Below are 17,508 nucleotides of genomic sequence, written 5' to 3'. Positions count from 1 at the left end.
GTAGGGAATATTGTTGGAGATATTGTGCAATTTTACCTCTTAAATAGTTAAAAGTTGATTGCTTATATTTTTTTTAGAGAAAAGTTAAGGAGTTTGTTGGAGTTGCTCTTAGTGTATCTGTTTGAATGTATTTGTTAATTAGACTCTCTTTAGACTAAGTGCCTTCTCTTTTCTTTTTTCACAATAAGTCTTTCTCTATGACATTTAAAATTCAGCGGGGCTAAAAGAAATTATATTGACATCACTAATACAGCGGGGGCTGAAAAAAAAATATACACTGTTTTTTTCGAGGTTAGGGGGGGCTCAGCCCCCCTCTGGTTCCGCCACTGCCACTACTACCCAACTTTTACTCCATTTTCACATTACTTTTACTCCTCTACTTCTCTTATATACATTAAAATTCAATGGATCCAACTCCTTCACCCATTTTTATTCTTTTTTCCACTATTTTATACATATTTCTTAACCTTCGTGCCCAAACCAAACGTAAAGAATTGATTGGGACGGAAGGAGTAATACGTAGGAATAATGATTATGGGGGAGAGTATAGAGAATGTAAAGACCGCCGAAAACCACAACTTGCACGACTGCTTATGCTTTTGCTGCTACTGCCTTCTGCATTCTTTTTACGTGTGATTTGTGATCCTGGTGGCAACTTGATATGCTGTGATACTTATCCAGGGACCTATCACTTCAATGTCTAGATCTGGCTCCTAGGTTTGTTCACTAAATCCACACTGGTTTTGGCAAATGGTCTGTGAAGAAACTGGTTATAACTTATAAGTGAAATCTTGTTATAGATTTCTTATAAATGCAGAGAAGTTCCACAAATACAGTCGGCCAATATCAAGAGGTTTATAATATTTATATACAAGTAAATGTGCTACTGGAGTTTGAGTTTTTTATAGTAATCTCTATAATTTTTATGTATAGTATATATTAATGATTTTTAGTTAAGGGTACTGATACTCTTAAAATCACATATAATAGATTCATGAATTTTTTTTAAAAATATCCGAGTTGCAGAAATTATTTTTAACGGTACAAGTAAATATCATAAAACGTGACTGTTCACGATTTGATTTCCAAAATAAATCAACGCTTACAAATAATTTAATTATTTTGTAAAATGCTTCATATTAATATAATTTTTAAACCATCACTGCGATCATATCTTTCTTACTATAAAATGTTCTGCAAAACTGAAAGTCAGATTTCTTAAATTAAAAATAAATAATAACAAAAGTAAAGAGGAGGGGAAGAAAGAGACAAGTCAAAGAGGCGACGAGAATCTAAAAGATCATCACGTGCCTGTAGTGGGTCTCGTACGAGAACTTTAAATTAATTACAAAAAGACAGAGGTGCACATGACTTGGAGAGTGTTTTTCTTTATAATTTTGGAGCTTTTTGTAATTTTAAATGTAGCGGGGGTGCTCTATTTATGTAAAACAATCAGATCTACATCGGCGTTGTATATACACAGGCAAGGGCCATGGATCTATCTACAACATCACTTGAGCGGAGCCACACAATACATATCCAAATACTTTCTCGGTTAACCAGATATTTTCAACTCTTAAAATTTATTGAAAGATTTACAAAAAAACTCGTTTATACTTCAAAATATAAAATACTATTCCTTAAATGTTTATAATTTCGGACTTAAATCAATCTGGTTTTAATTTCACAACCACAAATCCTATACCAGACCTTCAACTAATTAGGTTGAAAAACAAATGAACGAGTTAGACATTTACTTTTAAATCTGTCAAAAAAGAAAAATCAAGCCCGCCTAATATTAAAATTTTATAATTCTTTAGTTCATCAACAGAATTTATTAGTACAATAACATGATTATGGGACGGAATTGCGAGCTGGTGGTGATACTGATACTAATAAAATACAAATACACAATTATGTTTGCTTTCAGTTGTAGGAGTATAATTTGTATCGCCATGTTATAATTTGTCTCTGCTTGTACGGACTTGGGTAGCAGGGTATGCCCCATTTAGTCATTTTAGACTCCTGTAGTTGTTACTACTCCCTTTTTTTTTATATTTAATATTTTGACTTTTCAAGCGCATCTTTAAATATGATGATAAAAGTTATTATTTTCAATTGATTTGTTTTGTAAATTGAAATTTTGATTATATATTTTTATTCAGAAAAAAATTAAAAAATAATATTTCTAACTAAAGTGTAGGACTCAAAACCTCAAATAAAAAAAACAAAAGGTTATGGACACGCCAGCCTAGACAGAAACCTCCGAAACCTCATTAAATTTCATGCCCCCCTTATATTCCTCGTCCAAAAAGTATTCAAGGCAAAGAAATATTTTATACTACCATCTAAATGACCAGCTTAACCAACAGGAGAAATATGAGAACGAAGATTCAAAAATTGCTCGAATACAACCAAAAACCTTACAACAAAACGAGCAATACTTCTATCAGCGTGTAAATACAGACCTCATTCACACAAATTCTATAGTAAAATATACGGGAAAAGGAATACCTGAAAAGGAAAAAAAACACCCCCCAATTCGTAATTAAAAAAACTCACAACTTGATATGGCAAAGCTAATTAGTATGAGATTTCACAAGGTGCGTGAAATGTTCTACCACGACATATAGCTTCAAGGTTTTCTCCAGCATAAGAACAAAGTGGTGATACCTCCACACCTGCGCTCAAAATGATAAATACGGCTTTAAGAAGGTAGCACTAAAAGAATATTAGAAACTACACATAGATCATAGATGTGTGCATATTTATCAGGTAGGACATAATTAAGGAATTGTCTGGCAGAACAAAAACAATAGGCCAATATTAGAGTCTTACTTCACAATTTTTGTTCTATATTATCAGATGTTAAAAGTACTAAGAAACAGTGTATCCATGTCAAATAAGGAAAATTATATAGAACAGGTTTAAGTTACCAGTTGAATATAAAGGCACTGAATGTGTTAAGAAGCCACCAGCAGCAACCACCCAACGAGTGTGAAGACGGAGACATAGCAAGCGAGCACTATCTGGAGTGTCATAATTCGAACCATTGGCATTTTTTACTGGAGCAAATTCTTCTTCACGCAACACCTTCGTGAATTTTCATATCACACTTTATAAACCAGAACGAACTCCAATGGAGAATGCACATTCTAGATATTATTAGAAAATATATTACCTCGAAAAGTGTCATGGAAGGTGCATAAGGGAATGCATCAAATATAAATTGTTCCAATTTGTATCCCATTGTATATCCATGGATTGATGGAATTTTCTTCTCGGCAAGATGGTAACTGCATTACATCAATTGGCATTAACCAATAGCGACTTCATAACACTTGAGTAACAAAAGAAGTAAAGAACTCTCTGATGAGAGGACTTAACAAATGATACACTATGTGCATAGAATTCATGTAATCAACAAGGTAAAAATGTGTTAATCAAGCTGGTGAGAAATGTAGAAGTGCCCAAGTACAACATGGTTTACTTTAGAGATTCTTCCTTTTCAATCTGCTCCTTTTTTTTATTATCAGTTAAATTTTGAAGTGATTTCAAAGATTTAAAGAAATAAAAGAATTCATAGTAAAGGATGTGCATGCAAATACTATTCTACAATGATTGCACCGGGGGAGGTAAATGGTGGAAAATTTTAAATCGAGGCAATCATGTTCTTTACAACATGATGGGACAGATATATTTAGAAGAGAAGAAATTCCTAACTTTTACGATGTCAAGAATGAGTCATGCAACATATGTCTATGGTAGCAGTGACTATATTGTTTGACCTCTCAAGGCAAACCTAGTTGTAATCAAGTCATACATCTGAACCATATAATAAATAACATCAAATTCAGACAAAACTGAAAATATACAACTAAACAAAGTAACTTTACTGACATGCTGTCCTTCTCAAGACCATTTGCAACTTGATTTAGAAAATCAACGGTAAACATATGTAGGCAAACCTGGAGCAGGAAAAATAAAAAATTATAAGATTAAAGCAGGTGGATGTATCTTGCAAAAGGCAAAAAAATTGTAATACAACAGTTATCACTTATGTAAAAGGGAAGATGCTTGAGATTTCTTCTGCGAGCAACTCTAAGACAAATTATGCAAACTTTGGAAAGCAAAGGAAAAATTTTAAATGAAACGATGGCAGAGTAAAGTAATAAAGGTGAAATAGACATTACATTACTCCAACAAAAACGAAGCCTGCCAGTTTCCTGATTTATTGCACTAGCTAGAGATGAATCTAGCTCGCTATATTCAACTACAGCAAGAGGTCCGCCTTTTCCTCGCCTTACAAACACACCAACCTTTTCTTGAGGGTAAGCCTGCAATCAGATTATTCTATGATGGTTTAACACGGTACAACACATTAGAGAAATTTGCATCAAACAAAACAAAATATATTAAACTACGTCAACCACAGATGATTCTATCATATATAAAATCTTTAACTGCTACTAAATCTAGTTACAAATATCATAAAGATAGACTGTTACACCAAATTTCGGCATTTCGCTGACATGTAAGTTTTCCCATCACAGATAAGCACGCACCAAAATACTTTGTGCAGTTATTATTAATCAGTTTACTAAACAGGAGCACATCTGACTCTGGGCTGGCACAATTTGCACAACTGCTGCGCTCAGACTTTTTTTTTGTTTTAATTTTTGTTAACTCTGACTTCTTTGACTAGTCCAGATGATTTGGGTAGTAGCTAGTATTTCCCCATGCATAATATATCCACAAGTTTTTTTCACAGTGTATCTGCATGTTCTAATCCGACCCTACAAAGCTCAGCACTACCCTTCAAGGGAAGAGAAAAGACTATAATAACTGCTTATCGGAATGATTGCTCTGAAGTAAATATCTCATATAATTTCGGATATTTTAGAAAGCAATTTATAATATACAAAATTAAGATTTCACTTACTCCTATGACATATGAAGAAGCACAAAAAAAATACCTTACGGACAACTTTAGCTGCAGTAGCTACACCTTTATCGATGAAATAACCCAGGAAAGTAGGGTCAGCCACACGGACCTGCTTGCAGACGAACAAAATTGGAAATAAGAATACACCGTATAGTTATAAGGAACTATTGAGATTACACATACAATAACTTTTTTTGAAAAATACTACAGAAAGAAAATTTACCAGAGCGTTGTCAACTCCATAACAGTCTAAATATTTAACCCCTCTCATTGTCATATCATCTAGTAACCTTGAATATTTCAAAGCTGAAATGTTGATATACAGTCCAATATTGAATTAGCATTCTTTAACCAAAAGATAAAATGGCAATGTACGTGATCAGCAATAATAAACAAAATGCCTCAGAGAGGACTTAAACTCAAATTAGGTTATACCTGAATAGACTCCTCCATTTCCGTCTGGAGCCTTTGCTACCTGGCTTTAGAAATTTAGATTTCCATTACTACCATATATACAGATAGTGCACTAATTTATATATAAAAAGAAAAAGCTACTAGTAGTACATACAAGTACACTTTTACAAGAAACTAGGCAGTTTCGATTAACATAAAAAAAAAGAGCAATATAATCAAAACACACCAAAAGTTCATAATGCCATAATTGTATATATATTAGACAAAAGTGTAAACCTAAAATACCAACAAAAGAATGATCCTACTACCAAGTTCAGTGATATACTTTCAAATCCACTCCAATTACAACATCCATACTTATGAATGTTTAGGCAACAACTTACCAGAAATTTTATCTAGTTGCCGCTACTATAAACTACTCTCTTAGTTAGGTAGGATAAATTAATAATGGTAGATGTAAGTCTCCAAAAGAACACATATTAGAGAGGAAGCAAAAAATGCGATAGAAGATGCAGACTACTTAATTTTTTAAAGCACGCTCAACAGAAAAGCAGAATTACCAAGGGTTTACAACTGTGCCATCAAATAAGCGCAAACATAGATTACTGGGAAAAAAAAGGGAAAAAGGTCCTACTCTGCAAGGAGTCTCCATTATAAATCTACCATCTTTTGAAACACAGGGTATTGTCCCCTGCTGGAAGAAGGTAACCTGCATTAAAATGTAAGTATGATTAAATTTCAAAAACAAGCAACAAGCATTCAGAAAAGGGTCAAAGTTGGAAGTGTGCAAAAAAAAACTTTAGCTTACTTGATCAGATTCAAGACCAAAATATTTATGACTTTCAAAGAACTTGCGTGTGGCATCATCAGTAAACGGGCTAGTCATTATATACCAATGTATTGGCACAATATCAGTAGATCCTGCATGAACAAGTAAAATGAGAGTATGTCTAATGAATTTATTATCCGACCAACCCAAGTATGATGCTCACCCTCATTTTGAGATAGAGCTGCTAATCTTTGAACACGCAAGATTTTCTCAGCTTGAAGTTGAAAAAGTGATTTCCCAGATGGAAGTCCAATATCTGAAACCCAGTCATGATTATAAATGTACAATTTATGAGAGAGGGGAGATCTGGAAAGAGTATACTAGTTCATAATTCAGATAACGGAAAAGGTACTGCTAATATATATGTACTTCCACACAAATAGTGTCAGTTTACATCATTTTTCAACAGCATACATCTACGGTATAATATCTACATTCTATTTTCCTACGCTATATACATCATTTTTCTACGGTATATGTCTAAACCTATAATAGGATGGTACAAGATGTGAATGAAAAACATGATAGAAACATGACAAAGGAACCATTTTTTAGGACGACCATTATTGACTGCATAACTACTTCTGGAAATTTTCAGAACAGTAAAAAAATTATTCCAGTAATTTGGCCATTGATTCTCAGATGTATGAACCTTGCCTATGAAAGTTATGAGACATACACAAATATAAAAACATATGACCCTTCCTAAGAAACTTAGCTAATATAAATCTAAAGGATATCAAATGCTTTTCACATTGACATATTGGTTTATTTAGCCTTATGTGCCAGAGAAAGAGTGGCAGAATAACCATGAACAAGAAAAAAATGATGAAGTCATTGTTCAAAATGATAGTTACTCACTGAAACATCCCTTTGGATCTGAACTTCCGAGACGAGTTCCCTGCAGTCAAATCAACTGTGAGAATATATGTCCAAGGGAATTTTTATACAAGTGAAATCTAATTAATATGTTAAGAAATATGTAAACAACCCAAAAAAAGAGGAATTGTAAAGAAAATGCTGAAACTGAACAAAATACCAATATCAGTAACTATATAACAAACAATCGCAGGTGTAGTAGCAACAACTTAAAATCATTTTTCTGAGATAGTTAATGGTCTGGACTCTGAAAAATAATCTTCAACTCTAATGATATTAACCATATCAATACTTTAGATACCACACTCCAAAGATGTTCCCTCGTTATATTTCTCTACAATTATTTGCCAAAATAAATAGATACAAACCTACAAGTCCAGCAAGCTTGATTCTTCTTTTCTGCCTCGTGTTTTCATATATGAGCTAGACAATTAAAAATCACTCTTCTTATTCTACTTCCTTTGTAATAATATACGTTACTCCCAACTTCTGAAGAACATTTTAAATTACTGCACAAATTCAATTTGGACATGGTCGGTCAATTAATTGATATTTTGTGCTAATGATTGCAAAATACTACTAACTAAAAGAAAGTAAGCTCTTTTTTTGATAAAATAAAATGTATGTACATCATCAATTGATTGCAGAAAATGTGATTATTAAAACAAGTGAGATGTACTGGATAAGAGTAAAAGAGAACAAAAGAAATGACTTTAAATAATAGGAACATGATTATCTCTCACACTTTAACTGACTGCATTAATATTATAAGTAAAACCCCACTATAACTAAAGCATAAAAAAAAGATACCTTTTTGCTCTTTCTTTTCTGTGTTAGCATATCCTTAGCAAATTGCCGACACCCAGAAAGCAAATTTTACCAAACTCTCACACACACTTAAGCAACTAATTTAATCAAATCACTAACAAACATATCAAATCCACACCCACCATTTCATAATTACGCAATTACGACTAATCCACAAAAAGTGCACAGCAAAAAAAAAAAAACCAATCTACTAATCAAACAATAAACTAAACACTGAAAAGCCTCAAAAGGCAGTAAAAGAAACTACCTGACCACCAGAGAGAAGTAAAACTGCTAGTTTTCCCTCAGAAATCGCCTTCATTCCCATCTTCCACCATCTTTCCCTATCTTCAAGCTTCCTATCCTCTACAGTTGACACACTACTCTCCGGCACCGGCTCAATTGCCGCAGCCGGTAGCGCTACATTATCCAACATCTCAATTCATCATCCATACAAAACGATCACATACAAATTAATTAATATATTCAAAACAAAAAAATACCATGTGACTGAAGCGAGCAACGAATAATCCGATCAATCCTAGAAAGATCCACATTCTACAATCACAACAAACACAAAAAATATCAATTCAGCCGTAAACTAAACACACATACATAAAAAATTTCCTAATAATCACGCAACAAAAATGAAAAACCTCAATATCCTTAACGAGAAGCTCCCGCTCGTCACTCGAAAGCTCATCCCACAGCGCAAACGCATCCTCCTGTCCATAATCCTTCAATCTCTCTATCAATCCCTGTGGCGGTCCCGCCATGCCGCCACCGTCGTTGAACTGATCACCGCCGTTACCGTTACCGCTACCGTTGCTGTTGTTACCTTCAATTTGCGCCTGTTGTGCACCAATCTCTCTCATCTCGCTGCAGAGATTGGTTAGGTACTCTCTCTAGATCTCTATAGAGATTTCTCTCTCGCTCTAAATCTGTTGGGGTAGTGAAATTGATGAGAGGGGAGACAAATATAATAGCTGGAGTGTAGTGGAGTCTGTTTAGCAAGTGAAATTACAATAACGGGATTGGGGATTTTGTTCTGGTTTGGTGGAGGTTAGGGGTATGATTGGTATTTAGGTGGTGACATCGAAGTACCAGTGGATCTGTGATTAATAAGCTCACCGTCAAATTCTGGGGATGGTCGTGGGCCCGCCAATCTGGTGCAAGGACAATATTACACTTTAAAAAAAATTACTGATAAAAATTATGTGGAATGAGATTGATCTAGAAAATATAAATAAAAAATATGTGGAATAGAATTGGCTTTGAAGATATGATTTTGCATCGAAGGTTGAAGTTGACAAATAATTTGAAACAAAAATATTTCTTGAAAGTGGACATGTAAATTGAAACAGAGAGAGTATTATTTATTATAATGTTAATGTTAGTATTAAATATATTTTTATTAATATTAAGTTTGTAAATCAATTGAATTATAAGATTATATAAAATAACTAAAAAATGTGACTAAAATTGTGGAACGGTGAAGTGTTGTATCTGATTAACACAACATGACATCCAATCTTTTCACGTGTAGCGAGAGCGAGAAGTGGTTTTAAAGGCAAGAACGAATTTTGCAACAGAGACAAACTACTAAAAGCAGTAGCAGTAGCACTACACAACACACTCAACAATGACTGATGCTCGAATAGACTATCTACTTGTTATTTGCACCATTTGTCACTCTACGTCGTTGACAAATGAGATCTCATAAGTGATAACTTTCTTATTTTATAAGTTGTTTGATCGACAAATATATACTCATTCACAATTAAATTAAAATATCTAAATTAATTAGCTCAACAAACTTAATTTGTACCAAACTAAAAATTCGTATTATGGATTTTTATTTAATATAACTTACAAAATGTAGAATTTCATGTAAAATATTTATATCAGATAATCAAATAAAATTTACAAAATTTATATGTTTTATTAGTCAATGATAAGATAAATCTTGATTTTCTGAAACACAAAATCTAGCATCAGAAAACTTGGAGCGGTCAACACGAACAAGTTTATAAGTATTGTTACTATCATCTTATACCCACGTCAGCCATCCAAATTATTAGGACAAATAATTCTATGTTAATTAGTTCAGGGTAAAAAGTGCAGTCACATACTTTATATTGCAAAAATACAATCATTATTACACTAGGTTTTTTTTTTTTGAGAATGATTACACTAGGTTATATACAAACTTTAAATCTCTAATGGAGTATATGCCGTTGCAAGTCACGTAGCCCACCCGGAGTTAGTTGAAACAGGACACCTTTGTCCTTTGAATCGCTTATTAGCCTATTCACTGTTCCCTATTTCGTGAAAATTTCATTCACTCTCAACAATAAAATATTGATCACAGGAAGTTTATCTTCTAGTAACATAGATTCTTGATTATTAAATTATATAAAATTTTAAAATATATTTTCCAACATAAACTAGCGATATCTCTATAATTAAATTTATACAAATTTCATGCTCATTTCATAACACGAGAAAATTCAACTCATAGGAAGGAGGAAATTATCCTCACCTATATATGCTAAGTTTATTGGCCGCCAATTATTATTGAAGATTCTAAGAGCTACAGGTGTGGGTGGCTATGCTAGAATATATCAATTATGAATTAAATTTTGTTGATTTAAATATGTTCTTGGTAATATTTTAAAAATTATATATTTTTATTATTGTAAATTTCTATAAATAGGAAATCATGTAAATATAATAATGATGAATATGATAACAAATGATGTATAATTTATTTTAAATCTTTATAATATGATGTAATTGACTAGAATTATATACGAAAATTTTATCCCTTTGAAATAACGCTTTTTCTATATATCTTTTATAATTATAATTTCAAATATGCCGCTTAGATATTTAGTCAGTAACTTTTCTGTATCACATATGTTCTAAACATGTAAATATTATAAATAACATGGGAGTTGATTGATTTCAAACCAACTACAATAAAAATAACTGAAGTTTTTTTTTTTTTTTTTGAAACGAAAAATAACTGAAGTTGATCAGAAAGTTTAAAATTAATAACTGAAGAATTATAATTCATGCGGCCGTAGTGGAAATAATACGGTCATTTAGTACCTTACAAATAAAATGGTCATTTAGTAATGCAGGTGAAGATATAGAAAAAAGTAATACACGAGTCATTGTGTATGGTACCCACCCCCCAGTTCTCTTTCGGTAGAGGTTGCCGTGGCCCATGGCCCATGGGGCCTAAGTGAATTAAGCTTGTATTCAAATTAATTCGTATTATGTTACAACTAAAACCATGATTATTAATGCAGAGAAACTAAATAACCTTTTTGGTGAACTTCAACTATCAATCTGGTAAATGACATTTGTATTACAAGCTGAAAACAAACCTCCTTACCAATGAATTCAAGTTACGTAATACAAAATTAAGATATTTGACACCAACCATTTTCTCTATTATACAAAAGTACCCTCGTATATTTTCCCCTACAAGGAATATAGTGGACCGTTTGTACAAAGTCAAACAATTTATTATCTGTAAGAAAATTTACCTATAAGTCGGATAAATTGAAAATCCTAATTTTTTTAATACTTGTTTCAAACTTTGATTTAGAAAATATAAAAAATTATTTAAAAAATACAATATATTATTATTATATTTAATGATTTTATACCTAATAAATTGTACATAAAAATTTTTTTATCTAAATATGTAAGTTGAAAATTACTTCTCAATTATATATAATGAATATTTCTTTTAAGTTTAGTCCTGAAAGTTCATCTTAAAATCTTGTTTCTAAATTTTCGGGTGTGGGCCGTAGCTAAATTTTACCACAATTACTAGCTAAATTTTACCACAATTATTACTAAACGGAGTAAAATTATTCTTGACAATAGTTTAAAGTCCTAAATATTCATAAATTTCATTTGTTTTTCCTATACTTAATAATATTTCATCCATTTTCTTCTCAAATCTTTATAAAATATCCACAAATAATCTAATTTTAAATTTTCTCCAATAATTTGAATATTGGGTTTTATATCAAACACGCCACCCGTTGAGTCAACCCACCTACACCTACAAATCATACCTCTTTACTCATATTTATGAAAACCAACCATTTTGTTTTTTTATTACAAAATCACATAATTATAATATTTATCAAAATGATTTGAAAATTTGTAGCTACGTAGTTACGTAAAGTTATATGATCCCTTAGCTATGTTGCTTTAGGAGTTACTAAATTACTAAAATTTAGTAATTTCATATAAATTTATTTATGTTATAAATATTGTGTATGTATTTTATCGTGTATCTTTTCCGATATATATTTAGAATGAATATAATTATACAAATATCAAATATTTGTATCATTTTGTGGTCTATAATATATATTTATTTTTTTTGTGGTCTATAATATTATTGTCTACTTTTAGTTTTATTTAGGCAGACCGAAGACAGTTTGGGCTGCTTTATACTTCAGATAGGGCCGAAAATAGCTTCCCTCTTTATTGTTTCTTCTCAATCAAATCATGGGCCATAATCAAGTCTAAACATAACTGTGGGCTTACGAATTGGGCTTTATAACTGGTAGTAAAGTTTTCGAAGAAGACTACCGACTACCGTGCAGGCATCATATCGGAGTTTTCTGCTTAAGCACGGACATTAAAAATCTATAAACAATGAATATGAAAGGAAATTAAAAAATAATAATAAGATTCAGCAAAAGTTTATTTAACTATTGGTGATGTACTCTTTTAAATAAAAATAAAGATTTATTTCGAATAAAATTTCCCTTTTATATATTTCTATATCTAGTAAGTATTTAGAGATGTAAATGCTTTTATATTTTCGAATAAAAGTAGACATCATGTATATTTCATAAATCATTTAAATTCCTTCATTTAATTAATTTATTTTCTCTTTTGTTTGATTCTCTCACTTGCTTTTTTTATAAATTCCAAATTTATTTCCCCCTTTTTTTTACTCCGCTATTTCTATTTTCGTTAATTTCTCGTCTTCTTATCTTTTATCATATATCATATAAAAGTACTCATTAATTAATTAATATTATTTGAATTATATGTACCTAATATTATATTTATATCTTATATTTATAAGTCGGTACTATAATTTATCTAACTTATTAAAATTAGTATGAAATATAAAAATCATAATATATAATTATTTATGAAAAGTTAAATTATGTTACTCAAGATAATGATAATTATTGTTATAAATTTGATATATTATTGATATTATGTATTATATATACATAATATTATAATATATATAATACATTTCATTAATATATTTTTACGAGTTATATATATATTAAAAAAATTATTATAACCCGATATCAATTCAAGAAAATTCAAGAAAACTGGGTATTAATTTGAACGATGAATGTTCACTTTCTTTTATTAATATTTTATTACTTCTAGACCTAATTAAAGTTTTTGCTGTACTTTTTATTTTAAGACACCGTAATCAAAATGTAAGTTAAACATTTCACGGCTATAAATTACAAAATATTGAATAATGTGATGTGATTACAGGAAGGCAGAGTAATATCATATGACTATACTCGAGAAAGATGGAATAATACCAAAGATATAGTAATACCAATGGTGTAATTTTTAAAAAATGATTTTATTTTTTTACACAAACTGGTCAAGCAGAAGCCAACTCCTTTAAAAAAAAATACTTCTCTTCGGTTGCCATACAGACACATTAAATAATTTATTCATATTTTCTCAATTTTATGGTACTATTGACTTTCTACAGTATATTATACATAACATAATAAAAGAGGTAACTTTAAAAAAATTGTTCATAAATATATATAGAAAGAAGAGTGACTGAAGTCATCTAGGATATATTTTTTTTACCCATGTGATTATTTATACTGAGATGGAAAGACTCAGGATTTAATAATAAATTAAAAGTATTAATAATACATATTCAAGTCATAAATAAACATACAGTTCCTAATAAGAAAACAGCAAACCACCAGCGCTATGTAACGACTAACGAGTGTATTACCCGTTTACCACCTCTAATTTTGTTTTTTATATTTGCATATAGCACATTTCCCTAAATTTCAAAGACAGGAATGCTACAATTTGATGTTTTCGAGTGGTTCTATACACCTAATGTTGTTATTTTTAGTCCTCCAATAAGATTCAAACTTTTCTTAAGAGTATCATCAATCATGTATATATGCACAATTTGATGCTTCTTTCGTTATGAATACTTTTATTTTCATTGGAAGATTGTATAATTATTCGATGCATGCATATTGTTTCAATAAATATTGCTCCAATGCATCGTAGAGGGGTGGCAGTTTCGGGTGGTCGTGTTCGTGTCAGCAATCGGGTCGATTTCGAGTCGATTTTGGGTCAAACTAAAATCATTTAAAATTGAATAAAATTGAAAATTGAAATTATTAGAAACGAAATTCTAATTTCGGGTCATGTGGGGTTCACTTCGTGTCAAACGAGTGATTTTCGAATCACTTTCGAATTTTATATCAGTAAATCGGATTTCGAGTTTGAGTCGGGTTCAGATCGTGTTTGATATTGCCAGTCCTGTGAGTGTCCGCTGCTCCGTGTATGAAGTTCTTTTGGAGGACAAATTTGTAATCACATACCGGCTTTTCTATCGAGGTACATAAATGCTGCCTAGCAGTGAGCCAGTGACAAACATCCTTTCATGATTTTGAAAATACAATACTAGTAATACAATAGCCATCATACCTAAAATTTTCATAAAATACTCTCATAGTACATGACTTTTAATAAGTTACTCTCATTTGGTATGTTCAGTTTAGGAAAATATATATATATATATATATATATATATATATATATATATATATATACATATATATATATATCAAAAAATATGTAATTACACATTTTTTTTCATTAAATATTCTTAATTAAAATCTTGAAAATCGTGAATTCAGCTAAATTTTAAGGAAGTTAAGTCTTGGGATATAAATTATGGAGATGGATTTGCAAAATTATTACTAAACTTATTTTGAAAATATAAATGGACATCTAAACATGACAAAATTTATTTAAAAAATGAACATGTAAAGGAGGAGGACGGAGAGTAATATATTACCGTGTATCATATTATTCCAAACTATCTTTAATTGAAGATAAAATTGAATACTCCCTCCGTCCCATTACACGTGTCAAAAAAATTATAGTATAATTACATGTCTTTTAACGCAAATTTATCACTATATTTATTGTGAAGATAAAATTATATTAAAATAATACACATTTTCAATTAAATAAATTTAAAAATAATTTATAAATGTATTTGAGTTAATATGGTTTATTAGATATTTTTCTATTCACAAGTTAAATCTTATATTATTTATATTATAATATTAAAACCTAACGTTGAAAGTTTGGTCGACGTTAGAAAAGTTTGATTAGTCGGTCATTATTTGGATCTATGGACATCTTTAATTCATAAAATATTATAATAAATTCTTTTTATAATTAAGATATATTTAAATATTTATCAACTTGACAAATCTCTTCAACTTATTATAAAATGTTAAAAATAAATATTAAAATATTAAATATCTCGGTCAATCATTATTTGAGTTTACCGAACTATTTAATCTGTAACAGGGCACCAACAATGTAGACGCGTGAAATGTCTTACTGAAAGAGTTTATTGTAAATGCAGCTCGCATTCATATTCCCCGCAAATATTGCACTAGTCAATCACATCTTAACAAAATTTTTACAAATCTTATATAGAATTTGCACTTGCTCTTACCTATTAAAGTAAGATTTTTTTTTTAAACCACATATTAAAGTAAGATTGTTTGGCGTGTTATTATATTTGATTCGGCTCATTTTATATTTAAATTATAATATACCTTACAAATTTTAATCTCGAATTTAAAATTATAAACTTAAATTCATCGATATATAGACATGACGATATCTCCCCACTTCTCATTGACAGCTCGTGTGGTACTCACTCCATCCGAGTCATGTGTTTACAAATAGTTTGGGTATCGAGATAAAAAAATAATGTAATTCTTCCGTCCCATAATACAAGTTTTTTTTAAGAAAAAAATTTATTTCATAATACTTGTTCACTTTTAATTTTCAAAATAAATATATTAACATTATTTCAAACTTACCCTTCTTGAAAGTTGTATAACAAGTAATGAGGGTTGAATAAGAGTCTACATTCATGCATTTATTAGGGTGCAAGCAAGAAAATATTATCTAATTAATGTTTTTTTAATATGCGTAATTTTTTCAAAAGAGACTTGTATTGTGAGAAAAAGTGAAGGAAAATGAGGTGAAATGGTGGGCCCCATTATAAAAGAGATATAGTGGAGTAAAAATGGTGTGAAAAAGAGAGAAAAGTAGAAAAATGGTGAAACACAGGGGCTGTTTGGTAACTGGAAGCAATTTCTGCTTTTGACTTCTGCTTTTCTTGACCCGTTTATGTAAAGAAGTAGAAGCACTTTTAAGAAGCTGAGAATGCTAGCTTTTCTCTCACAGCTTCTGCTTTCTTTCCAAACACTTTATTAACTTATTTACTTCTCACTTCTACTCCATTTCTTTATTTTAAACATGTAATCACTTTTTTTAAGATTGGCCAAACGGCCCCACGTTAACTGTTTTTGGTAAGTTTCGAAAACTAAAGAATTGGATGGAAAAAACATAAAGAATGGTTGGGAAGAGAGTATATTTTACTCCCTCCGTCCCCCTCAATTGTTTACATTGGAGGGGGACACGGAGATCAAGACAATGTATGGAAAATGAGTAAAGTTAGATGAAAAGTGGGTAAAGTGGTGGGACCTATCAATATTTAATAATAGATTTGAGATAGTGGAGGAAAGTAGTGGGTGTAATAGTAGTTTTTATTGTTAAATATGAGATAGTGGGGGAAGATAGTGGGTGTAATGATGAGAAAAACTTACTATTTATAGTAACGTAAAGAAATGAGAGGGACATCCCAAAATAGTACTGTAAAGAAATGAGAGAGACATCCCATCCCAAAATAGTAACTGTAAAGAAATGAGAGGGACAAAGGGAGTAACCCATTGCAAGCTTGCACTATACGACTATATCTAGCTAGGATACACCCTAAAGAAAACACTTTACCGCCCAAAAGATGTAACCCCTCCAAATCTCCAAATAGAAATCTGCATCTAGACACCATTCCATGCATATCTGTTATCACCTTCTTATTTAATTATTTTGTTTCTTCTGCTCCTGTAACTCCCACACAAATTCTCCATTCACACCCTTGCAATATTACTATTAAATAGCTAAATATAAAACAAAAATCTCGCTCTAATATACTCAATTTACCCAAGTCGGTAGATAAAAGGGGCAAATTGGTCAGAAAAATGCAAAAATGTTGTACACATTGGTGGGCTGTGTTACATGACCATCATAAAACACCACTCACCCAGTCATCAGACTCAGCACCATACCACAGCCCCACCCAACCCTAGACTACACCCCTCTCAAGAAACATATTATACACACATAATTACATCCAGTACCAATCACAGATTATTAGATATTAAATTATGGTAAAAACAGATAAAAAGAGTAAAAAGAAAAAAAA

At 30.9% G+C, this 17,508-nt stretch overlaps 1 protein-coding gene across 2 annotated transcripts; it reads right to left on the bottom strand.

The window, feature by feature from the left end:
- Positions 1-2,378: 2,378 nt before the first annotated feature.
- LOC108205157 (UDP-N-acetylglucosamine diphosphorylase 1) lies at positions 2,379-8,879 on the bottom strand. 2 transcript variants are annotated; one of them, XM_017374974.2, is made up of 15 exons: positions 8,531-8,879; positions 8,378-8,432; positions 8,143-8,294; positions 7,050-7,089; positions 6,352-6,444; positions 6,168-6,280; positions 5,994-6,068; positions 5,381-5,420; positions 5,169-5,251; positions 4,977-5,054; positions 4,194-4,337; positions 3,901-3,968; positions 3,182-3,296; positions 2,937-3,093; positions 2,379-2,681 (listed from the first exon to the last, which is right to left on the bottom strand). In XM_017374974.2, exons 1-15 carry the CDS (start codon positions 8,747-8,749, stop codon positions 2,584-2,586), a joined length of 1,530 nt encoding a protein of 509 aa, XP_017230463.2. In that variant the 5' UTR covers positions 8,750-8,879; the 3' UTR covers positions 2,379-2,583. The 2 variants fall into 2 exon arrangements, with proteins under 2 accessions (XP_017230463.2, XP_017230462.2); XM_017374973.2 differs by having other exon boundaries at positions 5,381-5,424; positions 5,920-6,068; positions 8,531-8,847.
- Positions 8,880-17,508: the final 8,629 nt, after the last annotated feature.

This window comes from Daucus carota, chromosome 1 (assembly GCF_001625215.2).
Source record: "Daucus carota subsp. sativus chromosome 1, DH1 v3.0, whole genome shotgun sequence".
NCBI classification, from domain to species: domain Eukaryota; kingdom Viridiplantae; phylum Streptophyta; class Magnoliopsida; order Apiales; family Apiaceae; genus Daucus; species Daucus carota.
This window is presented reverse-complemented; position numbering and strand designations above follow the sequence as displayed.